General features: G+C 40.6%; 1 protein-coding gene across 1 annotated transcript in view; it reads left to right on the top strand.

Moving 5' to 3' along the window:
* Nucleotides 1-3,201: 3,201 nt before the first annotated feature.
* LOC101061226 (forkhead box protein O6-like) overlaps nucleotides 3,202-25,606 on the top strand; it is a 44,269-nt gene continuing 21,864 nt past the window's right edge. Inside the window, exon 1 of the mRNA XM_029839344.1 lies at nucleotides 3,202-4,299. Within this exon, the coding sequence (XP_029695204.1) occupies nucleotides 3,814-4,299 (486 nt within the window). The 5' untranslated portion in view covers nucleotides 3,202-3,813. The remainder of the gene's footprint in view (nucleotides 4,300-25,606) is intronic.

The following is a 25,606-nucleotide window of genomic DNA, read 5'->3' as shown; positions in this document are numbered from 1 at the left end:
TTGAAAGCCCTACAGATGTCTGACATTCTCTCTACTTGTAGAGTCCCAAAATGGCCTCTTAGTGTCTCAACATCTGTGATGTAGTCTGAAATAACAAATGCACATCCTGTTATTTATAGTAATAACAGGAGTGCCTCTAATAATAATGCTACCTGAAGATGGATTTGATGAGTGAAATGACCACAGTCATGTCTGATGGACGAGCTTAAGGGACAGATGACTGCATGTTGCGCCAGCTGCTCATTAAATCTTGTGAGCTTGCTGAGGCAGAAAGGTGAGACAGTATTGTACCCACATACCTTTCCTCCAACCTTGAATAGAAATTTTTGAATGTTTTAATATTCTGTGAGGTGTTGTATGCTATAACTATTCAATGTTGGCGCATTGGACAATGACTTTTTCATACTTCAATGAAACTTGGCAAAGAGTTAAACCTTCTGAAATCCAAGTTCCTGTCAAGATGCGGCACCAAAGAAGATGCTTGTGTTCCAACAAGTATTTGTTCAGCTGGCTCTCAGAACTAAAAGCAGATGTTACATCTTGAAGTGAATTTTATATATATATATAAGGGACACAGACCATTTTACCTTAGGCTACGCTGTGCTGCCCTTCGTCCATTTGGATTTTAACATTTAAAGAGATTAACTAGTGCTTAATGGTGACAAGTCTGACTCGCACTACTACTCGTTTGGCTAACTTGGTGTCTTAGAATGAAAACTGCTTGGCTATTGCATGTAGCCAGACACTAAGTTACACAACTGAATAGTTTTACTTGTTGCCAAACCCATGACAGTGTGATATTCTGCATGCCTTAGCTCTAGAAACAGTATTGCTGGTTGGGGTTAGGATTAGGGTTAGTGTTAGGGGTTAGGATCATGGTTAGGATCACGGTTAGGGTTAGGGTTAGGATCATGGTTAGGGGTTAGGGTTAGGATCATGGTTAGGGGTTAGGGTTAGAGGGTTAGGGTTAGGATCATGGTTAGGGTTAGAGGGTTAGGGTTAGGATCATGTTTAGGGTTAGGATCATGGTTAGGGTTAGAGGATTAGGGTTAGGATCATGGTTAGGGTTAGGACCATGGTTAGGGTTAGGGTTAGAGGGTTAGGGTTAGGATCATGGTTAGGGGTTAGTGTTAGGGGTTAGGGTTAGAGGGTTAGGGTTAGGATCATGGTTAGGGTTAGGGTTAGAGGGTTAGGGTTAGGATCATGGTTAGGGGTTAGTGTTAGGGGTTAGGGTTAGAGGGTTAGGGTTAGGATCATGGTTAGGGTTAGAGGGCTAGGGTTAGGATCATGGTTAGGGTTAGGATCATGGTTAGGGGTTAGGGTTAGAGGGTTAGGGTTAGGATCATGGTTAGGGTAAGGATCATGGTTAGGGTTAGGATCATGGTTAGGGTTAGGGTTAGAGGGTTAGGATCATGGTTAGGGGTTAGTGTTGGGGGTTAGGGTTAGGATCATGGTTAGGGTTAGGGTTAGGATCATGGTTAGGGTTAGGGTTAGGATCATGGTTAGGGTTAGGATCATGGTTAGGGTTAGGGTGTGCACAACTAGGGGTTGATGATGGTACACGAGTGCAGTTTTGGTTTCAAGAACAAACTTGGTTTCATCATAAAAAATCATTGAACAAAAATCTTATTCAACTATTTACAATTTTTTGATTAACATGTCTTGTTTTACAAACAGCAATTTAAGCCTCCAAAAATGTTTGCTACTATAATTATATTGTCTTCAGTCTTTTTTTAGTTTACTGATCATTTGATTAATATAAATATACAGGATGCTTTTTTGCATTCCCGATGTCAGTTTTACAGAATGCTTAATGTGTTTGAATTTGATAAAGCACTGAATTTTATCTTTGACACATTTGGCCCTCCTAGGCCTTAAATGCAAATATAATTATGACAAAGCTTCACTTTACTGAGCATATTTTTCTACACAAAAGGACGTTGTAGAAACCATCAAGTGAGACAACTGTTCGCTGCAAAAATAGCCACACTAAAGATTCTTATTACGGCTGTAATTGCTGCTTAGGAACATAATGATGATCTGCAGGTGCAAAAATACCACAGGAAATTGGCTCTTGCTTATTGCAGGAAGTCTCCAAACATACTCTAACCCTAACCTGACCCTGACCCTAACCCTCTAACCCTAACCCTAACCTAACCTAACCCTAACCCTTGGATCAGAGCCCTCTCCTTCACTGGGAGGCTGTATGTTTGTTGAAGAGTGTGGTTGGAAAAGTGAGGAAAACCAAGCAAGGTGACTGACAATGATCTTCCAAGGGTTCTCTTGTGGTTTGCACCATATTCTTTTCATCCTTATCTCACTGGGCAGTAGGGGCACATGAATAATTTGACCAGTATCATGATGTCACAAAGGGTCTGTGAGTTGGTGAATTGAGGAGAGATGTCCCAGAAGTGGGTGGGGAAAATGTGTCCCATATGTAAATGAAATTCCTGTGGATGTTTTGTCCCGGGAACAAATGGACAGATGGACAAATGGACAAATGCCATGTCCTGTTAATGTTCTGTCATGCCTGTAACTGGTCCACAAATTATCAGTGTAGGTGAAACCCTCGAAAATAATGTTTACCAGGAGGACGACACGTACGTGCACGTACGAACTGTACACAATTTTATCAAGATATTAAACAAGTTGATCGACATTTTCCCCATCAGTGATCTAATGCCGTCGACGGCGCAGGCGCGCAGAGCGATGTCACAGAATGATGAAGAGTTTTAGTTTTTAATCTGAATAGAGAGTTTAGGGCTTTTACAGAAGTGATCATCAGTCTGCCATCGATTACGTCAGCACACTCCAACCCTAACCCTAACCCGCATCTCCACAGCTCCGGTGCCTCATCTTCGATTCAAATCCACGGAACGGGTTGTAAGTAAATGAGAACATGTGTGAGACATGATATGAAACAGAGAGAAGAAGAGAGAGAGAAAGCGAGGTGGACGAGAGAGGGAGAGTAGTAAAAGCTGGTTTCATCAACCTGAAACATGGAGAGAAATTTTCTTTCTGAAGTATATGATTTTTTTCGGATGGATGGATGGATGGATGGATGGATGGATGGATGGATGGATGGATGGATGGATGGATGGATGGATGGATGGATGGATGGATGGATGGATGGATGGATGGATGGATGGATGGATGGATGGATGGATGGATGGATGGATGGATAGATAGATAGATAGATAGATAGATAGATAGATAGATAGATAGATAGATAGATAACATTTGGCTGCTGTCCGGGCTTGATGGAATAAATGTGTCCTGCCAGCTTAATCCGGGCAGACTGGAAGATTGAATCATTCACGGTAATCACGCATTATCGCCTCAGCGGGCGCTCTCTGATCAGCCCTGGTGAAGGTTCTGCCCCCTTTCCCACCACCTCTGCTCTTCTCGCTGTCTTGTGGAGGATCAGGATTTGCAAATATTTCTCTTTATCAGAAATAGCATCTGTTGCTACAGCTGCATTGGGAAGCCAACATGACTTGTTGCGAGTTTAAGATTGACTCACTGAGGTGATGTGTGATCGAGTAGGAATCATTTCAATCATCAGCTGATATGTTCGACTCCAGGTAAAATGGACGAAGAAATATTAATTATACTGCTTGAGATGTGTGATTTGGTTTCTATTTAACATTAGTCTTCTACTCCTCTAAGTTCCCTGTTATTGATGTGGACTATATGATTGTCAACGTCAATTTCACGTGATTTTAATTGACCACAACATCGATCCTGTAGGCAGTTTCCCTCCCATGCTCTTCGTTTGATTCACCCCGTTCTCCGTTGGAGGTTGAATGTTGAATGTTGATGATGGAGGACGACGAATTAGACGCTCATCAGGGTGATTCGGATTTCGAGCCGCAAAGCCGGCCTCGCTCGTGCACCTGGCCGCTGCCGCCTTGCCCGGAGGATTTCCCCGGCGGACACGAGGTCATCCTTCCACTCGCCAACATCAAGGTGGAACCAGAGGACGTCCCTGCGTGCAGAGCGGGAATCGTGGGCGGTATGCCGCGAGAACCTAAGCATCCAGCCGGCTCCCCGGCACCCACAGGCGCGATGCACCCATGCTTGGCTGGCGCGCCGCTCGATGTCACCGGACCGCTGCGCAAAGGCAAATCCTCCCGGCGGAACGCGTGGGGAAACCAGTCCTACGCGGATTTAATTACCCGCGCTATTGAGAGCAGCCCAGAAAAAAGATTGACGCTGTCACAGATTTATGACTGGATGGTCCGTTATGTGCCCTATTTCAAGGATAAGGGCGACAGTAACAGTTCAGCTGGCTGGAAGGTAAGAATTCAAACATATAGGCTGGAATGATTTACATGGATTTAAAAATCAGAGAGTCAAGTGGGGAAATGTGATATTATTCTTACCCAGCATGCTGCTGAGATTCTTGCTGATACACTATGCAATTATGTTTTTGTAATGCGTGAATGGTGCCGTGCGTGATCGCGACTTAGTTCATTGGTGTCGTTAATGGATCAATTTTGTGAGAATGTAATAGATCTTAATTTACACACAATAATGCTTAACTCAGCAGCGTTGCAATCCTTTCATTGTGGACCCCCCCATATGTTCACATGTCAGTTAACCATGGCGTAAATATTTATGGGGTGCTCCTAACCTACCACACTATGCAACCGTTTTTTTGTCTGGCTGATGGCCCTGAGTAACCTCCTGGACATCTGCCCATGTCAGCCGCCTTTCCCAAGTTGATCTTTCTATTCATTACAACCATCTGAAGACAGAGGGGAAGGGGCTAAAGGGCAGTAGTGCAACTCCTGATGGTGTACTGTAGCTGCTGAGTCCTTTAGACCCTAAATGTTAAATTTGTACTATTTAATTTTGCCTCATTTACGTGGCAGTTTTGAAGGCTGAGCCTGTATATCTCATTTGACCTGCACTGCTCTGTGTCTATATCTTTCATAATCAGGATATCTGTAATAGGATCTGGCAACAACAGTTGCAGTCATATCAACCCAATAACAAGAACACATCAAATTTACAAATTGTGTATTTTGAAATGTAAAACATTATTATATATTGGAGTACTTTTACTAATTTTGAACTATCCAGAAAGCCCCCAGAGTGTTATCTGCAGTCAAAAATGTTAGTTATTTCATATTTTTTCACAACCTCTATCACCGAGTGTCCTCTTTTGCCCCAGACTTAATCACAAGCACCTGACTGCCGCAGTAATCCTGTCCCATTAAAGTTAACCATGGTGAGGTGTGTCTCTTGGTAAACCTTGTCTCATTAGCTTTGCACTTGCAGCAAGAGCCATAAAAATACAGGGGCTATTTCCCCCCCTTAAGTACGTAAGTCTCAGTCTGCTATTTATGAAACTGTAAATTAGGAGTGGGTCAACAGTGTCAGACTGTCCCAGACCATGGATGCAGGGCACATTCCAGGTACTGATGGGGCATTAAATACTGTAGGTTATTTAAAGCAGCCATAATATGATGAACCATTCTGACCTGTCTGGGTGAGTTGTCTTCTGGAACAGAATTTGAATGAAAGCATACACTCATAACTTCAGATCTAACAGTGTTGACCTGCATGACATACACCATATCTCTTATAGGAGACTGAATTATCTAAGGATTTAAAGCAGCACGTCTAAACCACAAAACCTCTTATAATACCTGGTACCTTACCTCTAGGAAGGCTGATATATTCTTAGGTGGTGCCCTCCTAATCACCTACAGAGTAAGAAAAGGTTACAAAGAATTGTTTATTTGTGAACTGATTACCCTTTCCACTAAAGTGCCAGCCAACCACCTCAGTACAGATTAGTGGTGCATTCAGTGCTCATTACTTACAAGTGCTCTTTTACTAAGAGACTGCAAGATAGAAAACTATAAGTTACTTAAAACCCAGGATGCATGGTTGCATTGATGGTGCTTATATGAATGCAAGCATCTATGGGAGCATATTTGTCTGAAGGAGAGTCACATGGTCAGGCAACAAAGCATCGGGGCTGTGTGGTTGTGTTGTGGGTGTCTTTACGGGGCAAGAGCAGGGGTGCAGTCTTCCACTGTAGGACTCATCTTTGAGCCCACTGACTGGCCTGACAGAAGGTCGCTGCAGCAAATGGTGCATGGTCTCCCTTTTGACAGTGTAATGCATTTGTTAGTGGGATTTCAAGGGAAATTGGTGTGACAGTTGCCCCAAAGCTGCCCAAAATCTTATCGACTTTGATATTGCCAGTGTTCAGGTACTGTGCTGTACTGCACCATATGGTAGTATTGTCTTTAAAAGGAGTCTACTGCATGTTATTCCATCATATGTGATATCTAAATCAAATATTTTGTGCATTATTTGTGATACATTCAGATGTGCCTCTGTGCTTTGAGACTTTTCTGATAGCTGGATGCCAAGTTACCACCTGGTTCCAGTGTGCCAGGCAGACACCCAGACATTTTCATATAAAGTTACTAGGCTGCTATTTATAAAGTAACTTGATGTATCAGCCTGTGTGGGGCAGCAGGGCAAAAGTTCACAAGGTTCAGAATTAAGACAGAGAGAGTTTAGGGAGACAGAAAGGTGGCAGGATGTTTTGTAGTGGTCTTATTTTTGAGTTACTGAATTATATCAATTTAGCTAAATAATATATAGATAAAGAGACAGGTTTTTGTAATCTTGTCACTATGTACATTACCCAGGGAATACACACACTTGTCAGACATGAGAGAAATCTCTGTGTCTCACGGAATGTGTTCAGAGACTTAGCAACCATGACCATGTTATGAGCTACTTCCTGATTCTGTGTGAATAGAAACACACGATCATGTTGCCTGACGATTATGGGGTGTAGGGTTTGAAGAGATTGGGCAGGAGCCTTGGCTCATATCGTTGATTCATACTTTATCATTCGTCTTGCTAAGACGAATGCCACCAGTTTCACTGGTATTCTCTTTTGGAGCTTTTAGGCATATATTTTTTTATTAGTTCCTTACTATGCCCATTTTACTTTGGCATTACAGTGATCTGTTATATGATTTCACCTATGAGACAACTGTTTTATCTTGCCTTTAATCATTTTGCCTACTCACTGTTTGTATTCACTCAGAAAAAAAAAATTCTGTATATTTATATACCTTTATGCTTTGTGGGAAGGAGCTAACTGAGGTGAGGATTTTTTTTTTTCATTGTCTCTCTCGCAAGTGAATATTGGATTTAGGAATTTGAGCATTCGTGGTCATCCGTCAGTAATCCAGACTGCCTTAAGTAGTATGCCTCCTCTTATTTTGGTGAAATCTCACATTAGCACATAGATAATAGGATGACAGCGAGTCTCCTCTCAATTCTAATGGTTACATTTTGAGCAGAACTGAGGGGTGAAAGCCATCCAATAATTATTCTGTTACCACCAAATCTACATTTACTTTTAAAAAGTGATTTTGGAACATTATTTTGATATCAAATGATCCTTTTATTCTTTTTTCCTCTCCAAACTGAAAAAGTATAGTGATGTACAGACAAAATTGTCATTCTTTGACAACTGCACACGTATGTATTTGCATAAAACACACAACACACACGCACACACTCGCGCCTCCTCAAAACCAACGTTGGAGGAACACTCTGTTCTTGGGTGGGGTGAACTACTTTTTAGAAGAGGAGATGGCTGACTGGGAGCAAATTTCTATGGTGCTGTTTCTCAGTGTCTGATTTATTTTTCTAAACTGACTTGCAGCGATTGGCTCATATGAAGGTGTGGTACTGTTTGGTGAAGGCCTGAGGATTGCTGTGTGTGTGTGTGTGTGTGTGTGTGTGTGTGTTGTTTCTCTCCCAGGCTGTTTAAGTTTGATGGTTTGATGTCATGGAGATTTACGGGAAAGAGAACTACCTGAAGTGTGAGGCCAGTGCCAGATTGATTAGAACACATCCTATCTTATTTAAAGACAACAGTTTTTGAACTTTTGGAGGACAAATTTTAACAAAGCAGAGCTTCTTCTGTTTGAGGAGTCAATATGTCCCAATGAAGCTGTTGGACACTAAGTGAGATCTAGGCATGACGCCACAATACATATAGTTCAATAAACTAGAAATAAAAGTTTTCCTGGTTTGCTAGCCTCCAGTAACATTCTGTTCACAATATTTCCTGTAACTTGGACTTTATTTTGTAAAACCTATATGTCTTCCACATGTTGACAAAATATTAAAGATCCTTCACCACAGATTTAATAGTATTTCATGAGATAATTACTAATATTCAATAGATTTCTCATCTAATAACTTGCTCAGAAAGGGCATGCCCATTTTCCAGTTTTGTGCAGTTAGGGATATGCTCATTGTTATTACATAAATCCGATCAGTGGATTAAGTCATATCTAGAGGATTGACTCACCAGAAGGCATGGTGTAAAATGGGACATTTGTTGATTTTACATGGAGTTTAATGTTGTACTCAAGTGTAGCTTATTGCAGCACAGAGACACGTCTGGTCCTGATCTGATGGCAGTGGTTGAGCTATCCTTGCTATAGAGAAACGTGGTGTGCATATCAAATGATATATTTTCCTCTGGATATACTCTTCAGTGTAAATTAAATGTGTTAGGTTAGCCTCTGCCGTATTTGCAGAGTCCATTGTTTTGGCTTGGATGCTCAATGTTGAAAAATTGTGATGTGTCTATGTGTGATTTTGAATGCATTTCTCTTCTTTTTGCATCTGTGTGCATTTGTCTGTGCAGGTGGGCATATGGGGGGCTTGTTGATGGGCTCAGTGGGAGCCCGGGTCCCTGGGGAATTGCTCTCGTTAATAATTCAGATGAGGCTCATTATCGAGGCAGCGGAGATTTCACCCTGATTCCATCTTAATTGGTTTCAGTCATGCTGGGTCGATTTTGTCTTTTTCTCTGGCACTACAAGGCTTGTACTCCTCTTCTCTGTTCTATCTTTACAGTATTCACCTCTTACTAGCTGTAGGCTAGCCTCTCCTAAGTTAGTACTATACTCCCTCAGTAGCCATGCTATGGGATTTATTACTAGCTAAAGTTGTATGTCATATATCTGATTAAATGCAAAGCATACACTGGTAATCTTTGGGGTAGGTTTTTTCCACATAGCTGATTTTTGTGTTCCTTGTTGTCTTTATTAATACTGATAAGAGTTTATAATATATTTTCTTCTAGTAGCTTACAGTTGAGTTGGGTGATGTGGCCTCAGGTTTTATAGGCTATATACGTAAGTAGTACTTACATCATAATAATTATCTTTTCAGAAATATTAAGACGTATTTTTGACCAGATAATCCACATGACATTGATAATGTAAAAAAAACAACAACATTTGACTATTTGTAATTGTACTACAGTGGCGTGTGTCCACTATGGTAGGAACAGAATATAAAATAATCTGTATTCATTCGGGGAAAAAATAGATTTTTGATAATAGATGTTTATATTAAAACACATGAAATAACAGTGATATCTTTCAATCTTCATACATTTTAATGTAATATTAATTCAATATTTGATTATATGAATTAACCAGATTTTCTGTTGTCTAATTTTAACAAAAGACATTAGATTGCTTACACCCGTAAATATGCTGAATTAATGACATATCTTTTTTTGTTTGAAGACGATGTAATTGTTTCACACTTAGACTTCATGTTGGGCTAACATAATACTTCATAATTTACACTGATTAATGGTTTTCATTTAGTCCATTCGGTGAATCCTCGCTGAAAAAGCAATGGGATGTCCTGATCTTGTCATACATGTACATGAATATTTCAAAAGAAGCCATTGTAACTTGATAGGGACTTTCAACATAGAATACAGATGCTTCTTTCTCTTGCCACAATATGAAGTGCTCTGAGCTATATTTCTCTCCAGGCCACAAAATTCACTTCCCACAAGTCATAGTGGCCCTATTTCCTAATTCAATGTTTCTCTTCATTGGCTATATCTTCCTGTATGCAAAGGATTGATGGCCACGCTTGATAGTAAATGTGTGTTCATGTGCAAATGTGTTGCCGTGACTGTCTCTGAGAAAAGGGATGATGTATACCAAGATACATTTTGTATATTTCTCAGCACTCCATCTCCAACCTGACAGGAAGGCTGCAGCTAACCTGAGCTCGGTGGTCTAAGAAGAAGCCACCTAAGGAGGAGCCGCCTAACAAAAAAAAAAAATGTAGTTAATGCCAACTGATGGGAGCAGGTTCAAAGAAAAGAAAGAGTGCAAAAGTAAGAGATACAATCAAAAAGAGGCTTGGTACACAGATAAATGTTTGTTCAAACTGAGATTCTGAATGGTGCCTGACAGTCCCTAACCAGACGAGAACCCAAGAGCGACACCAGAGTTCGGTGGAACACAGCTTTATTATCAGGAACCGAAGGCAGACAGGATGTTCCGGGGAACAGGCACAACAGAGTCGTCAGGAGCAGGCAGGGTCGGAACCAGGAAAAGAAGCAGGCAGGAAAACACTGGAGAGTCATGTGGAACACAGAGGACCATCTGGCAGGGAGGCGGCGTAGCGCAGGGAGGCGGCGTAGCACAGGGAACTATAAGGGCTCCTGATTACTGATTCGCCCAGGTGCACGGAGTTAGCAACGACACTCGGGCGGGATCGCCCGCAGCTTTGACAGGGACATGTGCAAACTTTGGTTTTATATACTGAGAACTGTATCCCAAAATGCTAAAACAATTGACCAGTCTGTTATAGGTGGCTGGAATTCCTGGGCAGTTCTTTTCCTAAATTGTCAAGTTAGTGAATAAAATGTAGTATTCTATTTATACATGGAACAACAACTAGATTTGTAATATTTATCAATTTTAATGATTGTAAGTTATACCTGGATAAATAGTTCTGACCAGGTTCCCATTAGAGTAAAGCACTGGGAAAAACATGCACATAAATCCATGATGGAATTTAGTGCCATATTACAAGAGTACTGACCAATAAGTAGAGTTTCTTCCTGGCCATAAAAAACTTCCAGCTGTCACTCTCGCTTTAAAAAAAAAACTGTTAAAACTATTTAATTTGAAGAAAAGGTAATATATTAGCCCCAGCGAGTTCAGAACTGAAGAAGCCTTCTGGATAGAAGGTGAAACATCTTCAAAGAGAAGAAACACAGTCCAGTTGACAGAGAAAATTACCTTGGATAATATGTTAGCATAAGACTAACATTTATTTGTGATAAAAAAAAAGATGATGGATGTGAAATTATATTTGTTCATTTATTCAATGAAAAAACATAAAAGGTCCTTCCCAGCAAGCTTCATTAGTCATGGAGCTGTGTGGCTGCTTCCTAGAAGGGCAATGGATTTGTTTTGGTTTTTCAAAGTATGCCTGTAAATGGAAACATGAAATGTCTGTAATACCTCTTCATTGCTTTTATCATCAATATTAATCAAACAATTTTGGCAAACAGGGCATCGTTACACCCACACAAAGATCCCAGTTGCGTTGTCATGTCTGCTAGCTTAAATCTGGGTGAAAGGAAATGTTCTTGAAAGGAGAATAGATGTTGTTTTGCTTGAGCATATGCAATTGTATGTAAAACTAAACATGTGTGAGCAAATCTGTGTGGGAGTCAGCATATGTGGGGAGGTTACAGAAATTCTTCCCTCCACAACTGGATTTTGTATGTCACTGGCATGAATCTGGGTCAGGACACTGGTTCTGGTGCTTATTGTGCCAAACATGAATGGTCTGAATGCAGAAGCTGATTGGAAATGAAAATCAAAGTCACCATTTTATCACTCATTTCTTCCTTTCCCTTGCTCATTTTCTCTTCTTCCTTTAATGTGACTTTAATGTGCCTCCTCACACACACACACACACACACTCACAGAGTTTTATTATTCCAAATCTAAAGTGATAAATGGCTCTTTCTTCTCTGTAAATGCCACTCGGGGAATTGTCTCATTGCCTGACTAGTAGAAAGATGCTAATGCATCCATGTGCACCAAACAGGCACATTCTGGGATAAAATGGAAAAAAGTTAACGGACACTGCAACCTTTGGAGTAACTAACTAACCCTAACCCTAACACCTGGCCCTTGTAAGTACAGTTTTCTCTCATAGGCTCACACATCATTTCAAAAGCATTGTGGTGGAGCTTTATAATGAAATATAAATTCCAAACAGACATGGCATTGACATACAGTATATATCTGGGAAGCTGATGGTCAACAAGGGAAAAATCACAGTTAAACAATTACAGCTAGAAGGCTGCTCTCCTCTTTCACATTTTTTTCCTTTCTCAAAGTGACATGACTCAGGGTGCATTAACATTATTTCCAGTTATATAATTTAACTCGAGCTCATCTCTTAGTGCCACCTGAGGCCACCATGGAAATGGTTACTATCCGGCTCTATTTTCAAACCAAACAGTGCCACATTTGTAAGTTAGCAAGGGTTAATAATGCTCAGTTATATCCGTAATGTCTCATTCACATTGTTGCCAGTGCTGGAGCTTGATAAAGGTCAAGACCACTGGTGGTTACATGTCATCTTCTCTTAGTTTTTTTCTCTTCGCTGCGCACCAGGGGGAGGAGAAAGAGAAAGTGGAGATGGGGAGCCTAGCTTAGTCAATATAGGTGTATGAAATAGGTGTATGAAAAATGAAATAAATAGAGAAACAGAAAGATACAGAGAGAGAAGTCAGGGAAAAGATGAGCACTATAACAGAAGAGAGCAGATAAAATGGGCTCCAAGCAGGAATGGAAGCCAGACTTGGCTTTACTTCTGTCACTCTGCACACTTCAGCTCAAGTGTGCATCCATTAGGGCACTCATATTGCACTTTCAAAGCCATGCAGTCTTTCATACACACAGATGCACACACACATTCATTCAGTACCTGCACTCATACACATGCACATTTGTTGTTCAGCATTGTTAAGATGTGCTAAACCCCAAAGACCTAAAACCCAATTAGTGAACAGTAGTGTGTATACATTCACCCAAAAAGCCTAATCAGCCTCTACATACATACATACATACATACATACATACATACATACATACATGCAAACACATATTTAGTTATTAACTGAGTGTAATAACAGCTTCTGAATAAAGATCCCTGAATTACTGCAAATTGGCTAAATTGCATGTGTAAGGACTATGGGGAGGTCGAGTTGTGTATTTCTGAATTGTGTGTTCCTACATAAACAAGGCTTCACAAGTTAAGTGATCCAAGAGGGCTTTTTTACACAGCTGGGCATTGGTAATTTACCCTACCCATTTTAGCAGTCCCTGGCATCCAGCCACCCTATAATGCTAAGCTATGCTCTCAACTGGTGTCAAACCCAGGTTCCCAAATGTTATACTTGTCTAATAGGTCCATAAGAAAGATGCATTCCTGTAACCTGTAAATCTGATGAGAAGGTGGAGAATGAGCCGAGTTATCTGTATAAGGGTCTGCTGTTAGTTAGATATCAGATGTGTTGTTTCTGGCATTCAGAATAGCATGACTATCAGTCATAAGTGAAATTGTTAGGATCAATCACATCAAGAAACAAGTGTAAGTCATGAATGGAGAAACACTGGTTGATGCCAAATATATTGAGACAAAGGGGCTTTCATGGAGTGCTGCAAGTTGTGCTCATGTTGCACTGATGTAATACAGTTGTTTCATGTTGCTCACGATGAAGAGTCGGTCAACTTGCAATAATGCTGTGCAAGGAGCAGAGTGAGTGAAGATGAGAGCGATGGGATGAAATGGAATGACGCGAGCAGATGCAAAGCTAAATTCAGAGATGGAGAAAGGAAAATCTGCAATGTGGCATGCTAACGTGGGGGTAAGGTCTGGAATATGCAAGCAGGGACACAGGGTCAGTAGGAAATACAGGAGTGCCAAGGGAGTAGGGTGGCTGGAAAGCAAGTGACTGAGGAGGAAATGGCAGTGGAGGGATGGTTGTGGTGGGGTGATTGCGTGACTGGGAAGAAAGTGCACTGCGTTGTGTGTAATGCTCTCAAGGCGGATATTAAGACGCACTGCTAGCCTCACGCAGCCGCTGCCTTTATCTCCCCTTTGCTTGTTGACTCCATTCTGCTCTCTCTCTCTCTTACTTGTGCTACATGTCCACTAATGATTCTCTCATCCTGCCATACTGCCAGCCAGAATAAAACCCAATGACAGTCGCACTCATGCAGGAATACTACTGCCCCGTTCCAAGAGTGCTGTCTAACACAGACACACAAACATACAGTATATCGAGAACATAATGAAGTGTAGCACTTTTTCACATGTAATTAGTCATGCAACCCTGCTGATGGATGTGTATTTCTGTGACACGCACATGCACGGTGTCATGCTCTTACTGTAAAGTACTTCAGCTCATGCACATCTGTCTCCAGGAATTATTCCGTAATGGATGGGCACAGGCTGCCAAGGTAATAACGTGACACATCTCTCTATAATGATGCCACTAGACTGTGATGTAGTGACAATGACAACTCAACACAAATACAGAAAAACTCCACCATATCATTTATTACTACAGATAATTACACTGCTGGAACAAAGAAGGATTGTTCATATGGGAAAGCTTCTTTGGGCTGATAATTGTGCTTGATCAAGGTGGGACCAAAATTAATACACTAAGAATGACTCACATTTAAGTGATCAAACATGGAGTATTAAAAAGACAAGCATGCAGCATTTTCGAAAAAAAAAAAACATGCAAGGAAATATGTCATTGGCAAAACACAAATCATTTTATCTCTGTTTCTGTGAAAAGGGCAAAAAATATATATTAAAATCCTACTGCAAACAGCAAACAAAATAATGCAAAATAATACACTGAAAAACAAAATTCAACATATTCTAGTTTATGTTGCTAAAATTTGTGCTCAAGTACTCACATCATTGTGGATGTCACCAATGTTAACTATTCAGAAAAATTCAATCAATGTAACAGCACCTTCATTTATGTTATTTTATATGTTTTCCCAATATATGTATATCCTTAAGGCATAGATTTTCAACGTTTTGATAATTGTGAAAAATGACAATGAAGAACACTTTTCCCATTCCAACCTAGTGCAATGGTTTTGCACCATAATTAAACTGATCCATGCAGAGACCTGACAGCCAAGGAGAGGTTATAAATTAGGCATCTCACTCCTCTAATGAGATGCTTTTGTGTAGCCTTGGATTCGTGTGTCTTTACACACTGGTGCTCTGTACATGGCCTCCATATGTGGCATTGGGAGTCTTGTGGAGAAGCTTTTCTATCACTTTCTATGTACCAACATTTGTAATGTCACCACTGCAAATTACCTCAAGGGACACAACAGCATATTTGGCACACATTCAGTAACTCCCAGCATAAAGAAATTGGCATTTAATTGGTTTTTAGAAACCCTGTAAATGTGTACCTCTTTGTCTGCAATTCTATGCCCCTGTATTTATCTTTATAGTAGGCAGTGTTTGTCTTTAAGATTAAGATGTACTTTATTCTTAATTCTTTAAGATGTATGGTTGGATAATAATCTTGCGTAACCTATGGTCTCACTCCTCTGATCTCTAGGTCCTGTCATTGAAGGATCTGCAAGGCTAGAAAAGAGACTGTGTGAGGTATTAGTACAAGTGGCTACAAAGTGGAAGCTTGTCTGAGTGATTATATACCTGAAAATGTCTGTCAATGCAAGTCAGCGAGGTGTAGAAAAGGACAATGGGTCAGTGACTGGCAAATAATCTGTGCATCAGCATGCAGGCATGTGCCACATGGTGTGTGTGTGTGTGTGTGTGTGTGTGTGTGTGTGTGCGAGTGATAGAGAGAGAGAGAAAGAAAAGGAGAGTCGTTTTTAGAAGGTTCTTAAAAGGTCGCATCCATGCTGCTTTATCCCATCTCCACCACACCCTGCCCAAATTTACTTCACCCTGCCTTGTCCATAGGTTGGGCATATGTTTTACCCCATCCCTATACACACGCAGAACACATTTAAGACCCCAACTAAAGCTGAATTAATTGGGTGCTTTTTGTTTCAGTGAAAGGAGGAGGAGGGCTAAATCCTGTGAGTTTTCATCCCCTTCATATCTCCCTTTCACTCTGGAATCTATCGCTATGATTACACAATAGATTCAAGACCTTTGGAAGTTTGGGTTCAGATTTGATTTGGGTTCAGATTGATATATTTTTAACGTTTGTCTATAACCATGCTGAGTTCATTCAGATCAAATCATTATTCCTCCTTGTCCATATTTTACAATAGTACTTGGAATTAGATGCAGCCAGGAGCATAAGCAGTTGATGTATAAACCCCTACAATGGTTCTTTTGTTACTAGTTTTCACAAATCTCTTGCTTGGTACATAGACAGAACTTTGATTTTTTTTTTTTCACCATTACATTTGGATATACTTTTAGCATTATGGAATACTTAAAAGGCAAGATATATTTTGAATGTTAGGCATTTTGTCATCTTTGATTATTGAACAAATCATTGCTTTCTTCTATTGAGGCGCATAAATAACAACAATATATGCTTGTGATTGATTGCTTTGGTATCTGCATCAAATATTGTTTAATTTTGTACAATGTATTTTTTTTTCCATTTTTATAGATAGGAAAATGATAATGGAGCCTTTACCTGTTGAAGCCATATCAACTGAACCTTTGTGCAGATGTATTATATAAGTCAAAATGTATAAACCATGTTTTTTTGTGTTTGAATCTGGCAATATTTATGATCTGCAGACAGCTGAAGGTCATCGTTAAGTAGCACCATAAGGTTGCAGAAAGTAATATCTCAAATATCTCAGCAGTCTGCAAATGTATGTTGTTCACATGCCTTCTACATTCTCCATTTAAAATCCAATATTCTCCTTTGTTCCCTCCTCCTCTTTTTATTTTTCATCCACCTCTGCCATCTTAACACACCCCTTACCTCCAGTTCCTTGCTCTTCAATCTATGGATGCCGTTTTTCATCTTTTTCTCTGGATAGGTATGCAAATAAGTGGGTGTTTGTGAGCTATTTGAGAGTAAATGGAAGTCTATCAGCTATAGTGTTGCATTCGTGGGAAACTGTGGTTGGTGCAGAATACAATGATGACTAATGAAGTTCCACTGCTCCACATAGCCCTATTAAATTGCTGTCCCCTACTCCTACCCACTTCATCCCCCACCTCTTGGCTCATTTTTCCCTAAGGGAGAGAATTGGCAGGGAGCAAACTGGCTGCTATAGCAACAACAAGGATCCCTCCCTCTCCACAGGTCTCCTTAGCAACTGGTAGCTTGGCATTGCAGTAATGAGCGTACCCGTTGTGCCAGGCTTTGCAATACGTTGGCACTTGTATGCCTTGTATATATAACAGGGTGAGTAGTATGTTTGTAGGTGTGCATGCTTGACCTGGTATGTGTGGGGAGATAACAGTGAAAATGTGTGATGCAAAAGTCATGTGGATGCATACTTTCCTCTATTTAAAAAAGCTAGTTTTGTTGTTTTTGCATTATTTGGAACACGGTAATTCTTTTTTCTACTGTAAAGTGAAAGTAATTCAAGGGTTGAATTTTGTATGGTATGTGCACTGGGGAAATGAAATAAAACTGTGAGAATGACCTTTAAATGTGGAAAAATGGATTAGCATTGTTATGAATGATATTATATGCATTCTGAATATGAATGATTTTATGAGCCAAACATTCTTTGTGTAGAGCAGAGAAAGGTGTCAATATAATAGAATCCACACTGTCTTGAGTAATAAATGAACTAGCACACAAATATAAACATGCGGTCACTCACATAGTAAATGCACAATGACTGGTACATGTCTTATTGCATGCTTCTATTTTACAGATTTTGTAAAATCAGCTATATAAGCATGCTTTTAGAAAAGCATGGCAGACCCAATGGGAAAATGTTGGTTTGCTCCTGAGATGAGGTGTGAAGTGTGAGCAGGAGGCCAGCCCCACAGGTGGCCCAGCCCAAACACCTGTTGTGTGAATTCCCAGTGGGATGCATGAGGTCGGCCTACCTAGCAGGTGCTTGTTGGAAAAACCACACCCAATGTGATAACATAATCACGTGCTCCTTTACATGCACATGTCTATTTTGAGGCTCCTGCGTTCTGGTGTGGGTGTCAGAAGTGATGCCCAGATAGTGGCTCCCACCGGAAACACTCAGCTGTCTCTGGCATCATGCAAACAGATTTTCTGATCCCTTAGCTGGGTTTCAGATGTTCCACTAATCTGCATCAATTTTTTTCCCACCGAGACTGAGTTAGACCTCTTTTCTGGACCCAGCACCAACGTTTCCCTCTATTCCAAGATGGGTATGACTTGTGGTTTTGAACCCATTGGATGTAATTACAGTTCAATCAAGAAGGAATCCCCTACCATCTTTATTGATCTGCGATCACCAGATACACTCGTACATGCTTTCTATTTTAAACCTTTTTGTCATGGTACTCTTGTACGCAACATTACAAACTCAGTATACTGATCCAAACTCAGTCGACTGTCTGGGGAATGCTCATTTGAATTTAACCAGTCCATATGTGGCAATTAGAATAAGGGATATAGCTATCTTGGCTAAGTTATTGTTGGAAGGTCTTTGAACTAGATAGAATCATTCAAGCCTGTATTCTTTATTACTTACTTTGCAATGTTGCTGCATATTTGGTCTGAAATTGAAAATATTGGAAGATTCATATAGTTAACTTCTTACTTGAAAAAACAGAGACAACATAGTAAACATCAAGCATTACAATGCTACTACAGTATAAATCACTGTGCTATTTGCAAAGTGGTAAGAGGGAATGACAATGAGCCCAAACTCATCACACTGTGGCATCATCTTGACACTAAGCATGTAAGACTGTTAGCCAAGCATGTTAACTTTTTCAACACAAACTTACAAAAATTAGCAACAGAAACAAGCCAGTCATTTATCATGCTAAACTCAAGTCAACCAAAGCATTGTATTATACATTATAGTTTTCTAAAGTGGGCAAATCCAACAATAATTGTGAAAATTGATGATTCTTCCTGCAAAATATATTGTTTTGTAATGAAAAAAGTCAATAAGTGTAGTACTATGTAGGTACAGATGTTTCATATTCTTTTAGGGGCAAATTACATTTTTATACATTAAAACCCCTGCCATGGTAAAAACAAGCCAAACGATATTGACTTTTCCCCTTTAAACCATATGTATTGAATTAGCAGTTTCACATGCTGCTGGTCCATTGAGACCTCACATTGGTACACTGAGCCTAATGCACGTGTCCCAGGTTTATCTCTTTGCCACCAAGAACTGCAATGTGTCTTGGACTCCACTGTAGTAGTGGCCACTACTGTGGAGGTGATAATGGCTCTTTTACCCTTGAGGTGGTTTGAATCATTTGAGTGGCTCATTTTTGCAGTTTATCACAGACTCACGGACCTTAGTTTCACACTCATTTCTTTTATTCTTACAAAATCAACTAATTTGACTGATTTATTCTCTGTGAGTGAGCAGAAAACACCCCAAGTAGGTTCTTTTGTGGGAAAAAAGAGGATAGGGTAAATATAGGGCATTTTGAAGGCACCCCTTATTTGCAATACATCTACAGTGCCAATCTAAATAGGCTCCACCTCCCGCTACACCCCGAGTGCACCTACACAACTGCCAGTCAGCACAGTTAAAACACTGAAGCCAATAAAACGATTCCCTCAATAGAACTTGTTCTCTTTAATATCCAGTTTGTTTTGAAAATGAACAATTTCCTATTATGATCTGCAGACATGAGTTGAGCCCCAAAGGCAGACACAGACACAATTTAATACGGGTGTAGCTAGCTTATTGCTGAAGATTGGCAGTGGAAAACCCTCAAATCATAAAATAGAAAACGTCCACAGGATGAAACAAGCTGGACGAGACCTGCAGGATCAGGCAAGAGCTTCAAACAAAGAATAGGCACCGTGGAGCACAAGGCACGAGAACAGGAATAAGCAAACACACACGTCTTGAAGACTTTTTCAGTTGAGATGTTACCACTGAGGGAATAACAACGAGTTGGCAAAGATGGAAGTGTGGACCAGTCTTTTAAAAAAGCAGGCAGGTGAAGAAGATTGTCTGAAGAAGGTGTGTAGATCTGATGATATGTGTGAACTGGGAAGCAGCCCCATCCAGTCTGGACATAGACAAACAGGGATGAAAAAAATATACTAATATTTGATGGCAAAATAAACTCCTTTGCTTGATTTCATTGTGATTTAGTGCAAGAACAGTTAATATTAATATTAACTGTGGATACCTCTAATGAGAAAAGAAGAAGTCACATTACTACTGGTAACTTGTTTATTTTCAGTATTATGGGACTTGGCACAAAGTCTGTCTCTTTGTAGGGCCTATTATCAGTGCATTCATTATTTATAGCTGTTTCTATTGGGCCCATTGTATTAAAGGAGCATGTTTTGAATAAGAAACAGCTTCCTGTACCCAGGCAATGTGTGGGTTTCTCTCTGTCATTGCATGTTTCCGTGGGCTTCAACTGTCTGCCTCACAAACGGAGAATTTCCATATAATGAATATTTAATACATAATAAAGTTTTCAGTTTTATTCTATTAAAACCTTTAGGGCAAAAATGTTGCAAAGCCAGCCCTCAAGGACAGTATGCAGAGTAAAATAAACTTGATGGAGGCATTGAAAATACTGCCTTATGATGAAATTTTTCAAATATGTACAATAAAATATTTTGTTGTGGCAATGTGAAGGTATACAGCCTGATAGCTTGCATGCTTTTAAAATAAGATCTTTAATCATATTAGCTATTATTATATCTTCTCTTAAATGGGACTGGTGTGCCAGTTGTCTCAAATGAATGAATGGCAAAATCTTTATTGGGATGGCAAAATCTTCCCTGTATTAATGGGGTCACAGGTGCTTTGACATATGAACATAATTCAAACCGCAAACATGCATGTAAAAGTGTAGATTCATGAAAACCAACTTTTGCTCTCACATTATTTACTATTATGGGCAATGTGTTCCAAACATGGGACCTTCTTCCATTTTGTGGTCAGCCAAGTGGAGTGATGTGATCTGGAAGGTTTGGGGGAAAAAACCAAAAACAAACTTACTTACAAACTCTAATCCTAGTTCAATATTTTCACCATAACTATGCCTATGTTTGTCTCAGATCAATTAAAAAAGTTTTACAGGATTGGTGTCTACAATCACCATATTATAGTTTCTCAATCCAAAGTTAACAGAGCTCCTTCTATTGACGGCAAATACGACCTGAAATCCACTCCTTTGTGGATACTTAAATCAAATCAAATCAATCTTTATTTATATAGCGTCTTTTACGGGGGAGCAGAAAACTACACAAGAAATAACATTGCTGGGTCTACATGGTGAGGAGGGAGAGAAAAGGAAAGGAGACCATGACCCAGTGGGGTGACAGAGGCCTGTCAGGTGATCATGTTCTGGACCCCGGCAGCCTTGGCCTATAGCAGCATAGCTAAGATGTGGACCTAATGATTAGACGACCTTCTCTGATGCATAACAAGACCACTCTCGGTCCACTCCTGTCAGCTAAGAACAACAACATCAGGCTAAAACTGGCACGGACTCATCAAAATTGGACAATAGAAGATCAAAAATAGTGTTACCTGATATAACAAGTCTCAATATCAAGATCCAGCATTCAGATAGTAGGGTCAGAATTGGGATCAGTCATCTCAAGTTTCTGGAAAATGACAATGAGTTTAATATGCTTATAAGCACACACCCACACAGAGAATGTCATCTGAAGGAATGCCAATTCATGAGAGACAATTCAGCATAGGAAAACCAGCTTTTGTGGATTTGTCTTGTATATTATATAATTACTACATTTTATCTTAGATTTTACTGTGTTCCTATCTTCACATGTGTCAAAGTGTGTTATTCCACGCTACAATTGATTCCTAGCATATCCTAAAGCCTACTGTGTCCATGTTGACCTGGCATGGTCTATGTGAGAGACCCTAACTGGGAGTGCCTTGGAATCAGATTGGATTAGCCCAGGATTGTTTGGGATTATTCAAGCATGGTAGGGAATTAGCAGTGACTGCTTGTTTTAGGGGCACGCGGAACATACATTGGCCAAATTGCCCCTGACTAAACAGGAGGATGCAACCACACCCACAATGGCTCCCATCTGCAGTCACAGCATTTTTGATGTTGAAAATGCCACAGCCCCACCCACCACAGAGACAGTTAATCATTAAAATAATGACAAAGTAATATGGTGAACAACTACACAACAGGAAACCTATAGCTTGTGCAGTCGAGAATTGTGTCCAGATTCTCTCAAATCTCTCTGGCAGGTGGATTCATCAAATAAAGAGGTTTGGGATCGTGACAAATCCCACCAAGGTGCAATGGGGCTGCTCTTCAATGGGGCTAAATCATGATTTGGAGCAGATAGGTTACAAGAGGTAGAGCATGAGCTTCAGCGGTTTTGAAGGATGTTCTATTTTTTAGTCATCATGAAATGACATGGGAGCTATATATATGTTTTAATTTAGGCATGTGCAGAACACGATTAGGTCAGTTTTGATAGCAAGATAGTTGGATGATCTGTCCAGGGACAGGGAGTTGGTGTGGCACATAGAGGAACAGTCAGAAGCAGGGAGTAGGCATCCCCTGTGGACATGCACTGCCGAGATGAAAGATTGTTTAGGTGCTGAAGCACCAGCATCAAGAATCACCTCCCATTGCATCTTCCCCATCCCCCCAATCTGTCTGTATCTTTCTCCCTCTCACTCTCTTGACTCTGAACATAATATGATATACTTCTCTGTAGGTTTACTTAGTCACCATGGTAAACCCTTAGCTGTAGACTGCAGCAAGATAACGCAAGGATGCATTCACAGATCACTGAATGCAGTTTCAACCTTTTAGTTTCTGCCACAGTTTTGATTTATTTGTTTCTATTCCACACACTTGACCTAAATACAAATAATCTCCAATATAATAGATATCTTGAAGGTCTAAGTGCACATCAATCTAAGATAATCTATTGTACCGGTGTATTCCAAATCTAGAAGAGGTCCTTTTATTTGATATTTTTCAGTGTTGAGCATTAAAATTACTTTTGCACAACAAGAGTAGATATAAAAAGGGTAGATAGTGATGTAATGAGACTGACACAAGTGGAAAGTAGCTTGCATCAAAGAAATTGTGAATCTGAAAAGTTTACCGCAGTAACAACTACTCACTGACAATTGGAGAGGAAAGTAGGTTGTCAAAGATGCACCAAGGGATAGAGGCAGTGCTTATGGATTGGATACATCTATTAGCCTTTCTTGCTCCTAGCTTAATCTGTGGAGCGTCCTTCCTATTTAAGTCATGGGAGGTAAAGAAACAGGCTGTGGCTGAGCCACTCCTACTCAAATACAGTACACAAAACCACAAGCAGTTTCCTTCAGTCAGTGGGAGTATTTGTTGCTGTTTTAGATTAGTAGAGGATGACATGGTCTTTCTTGGTGGCAGGTTGGAGCTGTCTATCATACTTGTTTGTTAATGTTTTGATTATACTCTTAATTTACATTTTTAGCTGACACTAACTACAGTGTGGTGCAGTTGAGTTTTATATCAAATCTAATCAAACTAAATTCATTTAGAGCACAAAATCACAGTGTTTGTTGAGAGGGCTTACTATATGCCCAGCTTCTTTCCTTAATTATACACCTTCTTTTGTTATCATCTAAGAAGCTGTGATAATTGTGGTTATAAATATGTTTGTCAGCATTGTTGACTATTACATCTGTTTTCATTATTGTAAGCAAGTTATTTTAACATCTACGATTTATTTAAATAATCTTCCATTATGTTTATCTTTCCTACATTTTTGCAGAACTCCATCGACACAATCTATCTCTCCACACACGTTTTATCCGAGTGCAGAATGAGGGAACAGGGAAAAGTTCTTGGTGGATGCTGAACCCAGATGGGGGAAAGATGGGGCAAGGTCCACGCCCGCCGTGCAGTGTCCATGGACAACAACACCAATACCTAAAAAGCAAAGGTCGCATTAGAGGCAAAAGGGTTGGCAGACCAGTTTTAGGACAAGGGTCTGCTGTAGTGGGACTTCAGGACTCTCCTGATGATAACAGTTCACCACGGAAAGGCTTTCCAGGATCTGGAGGTCCATCTGCAACAGATGGAGAGTTTGAAACGTGGTCTGACCTTCATTCGAGGACAAGTTCATCAGCCTCTACTCTGAGTGGTCGTCTGTCACCAATCCTTGCAGAGGGAGAACCAGAGGAACCAGAAGAAGGTGTCCCTTTCCTGTTCCCACCTCCCCACAGCTCTATCCCTCACCCAGTAGTGCCCAGTCTCCAGTTATGGGGGCAGGGAAAAACTGCCCTCCCTTGGAGCAGCTGCCTCAATTGGCTAATCTAACTGCCACAATCAGTTTAGATGAACATCTAAGGGAGGATCGTTATCATCACCATCAGCCACCTCAACAACAACAGCAACAGCATCCATCTGTGGGAAGACAAAAGCAACCAACCCATTACCAGTACAGTTCAGGTGGATACAGTGCAACAGGCTTGGGAATAATATGCCATCATTCAACCATGCAAACCATTCAGGAGAGCAAGCCAACCAGCTTCTCTGGAACCATGCAGGCATATTCCAGTACCAATGCCCTTCAGAGTCTGCTTACAGGTGGATCGGCTAGGCAGCAATATGTTTCCAAGGTCATGATGCTGGAAAAAAAGAGGGAAAGCCATTCCCTAATGGGTCAACCTAGTAAAGGTGTAGGCTCAAAACTTCCACAGCCAACAACCTGGCAACAACAATGACTGCAGGCCAAAACAGACCTCCTAGTCACAGTTCGACTCATAGCCACAACAGAACTCATAGCCACACTCACAATCACAACAATATAGCCAGTCACAAACGCACCTCACAGCCTCCCTCATAATGGCCACAATCTCAGTCATAACCACACACAACCCCATCCGGTATCCTTGACACCACGTGGTAATGAGAATCAGCTGCACACCTATATCCAAAAGCTCCTTACCTGTATAGCCCTCTATCATATGCCCACCTCCCAGCTTCTACCACCCTCCCTCCTAACCCAGCAGGTATGCTTGGCATGCCACCTGGACCTCCTGTCATGTGGCAACTGCTCCACACCCTCGCTACAACCATTGTCATGGACCACAACTCCAGGGCATGACTAATGGACCATACAATCATGGCCAGGGTGTGGGGAATGGCACTATTTCCAGCAACTACCATAGCTGCCACCAATCTCATCTCCACGAGAGGCTACCTGCTGACCTGGATATTGACATGTTTCATGGCAGCTTGGACTGTGATGTGGAGTCCATTCTTCTCCATGATATAATGGACTCTGGTGAGACCTGGACTTTAACTTTGATTGCTGCTTAGCCCAAGGAGTTGGCATCAGCATGAGTATGGGCATGGGTGTGACAATGGGCATGGGAATGACTGGCATTCCTGGCCCACAGCAAACCCATAACTCTCAGAGTTGGGTCTCTGGCTAAGTCCCAAGAAAAAAATATAGCTTCTGAAACAACTTAACTATCCATTAATCACTGTGCTCAATTGTTACATTCCTGACATGACTTAGAAATTCTAGAACTAATATTTCTGTCTTTTTGTTGTCTTTACC

Source organism: Takifugu rubripes, chromosome 7, assembly GCF_901000725.2.
Source record: "Takifugu rubripes chromosome 7, fTakRub1.2, whole genome shotgun sequence".
Lineage (NCBI taxonomy): Eukaryota > Metazoa > Chordata > Actinopteri > Tetraodontiformes > Tetraodontidae > Takifugu > Takifugu rubripes.
This window is presented reverse-complemented; position numbering and strand designations above follow the sequence as displayed.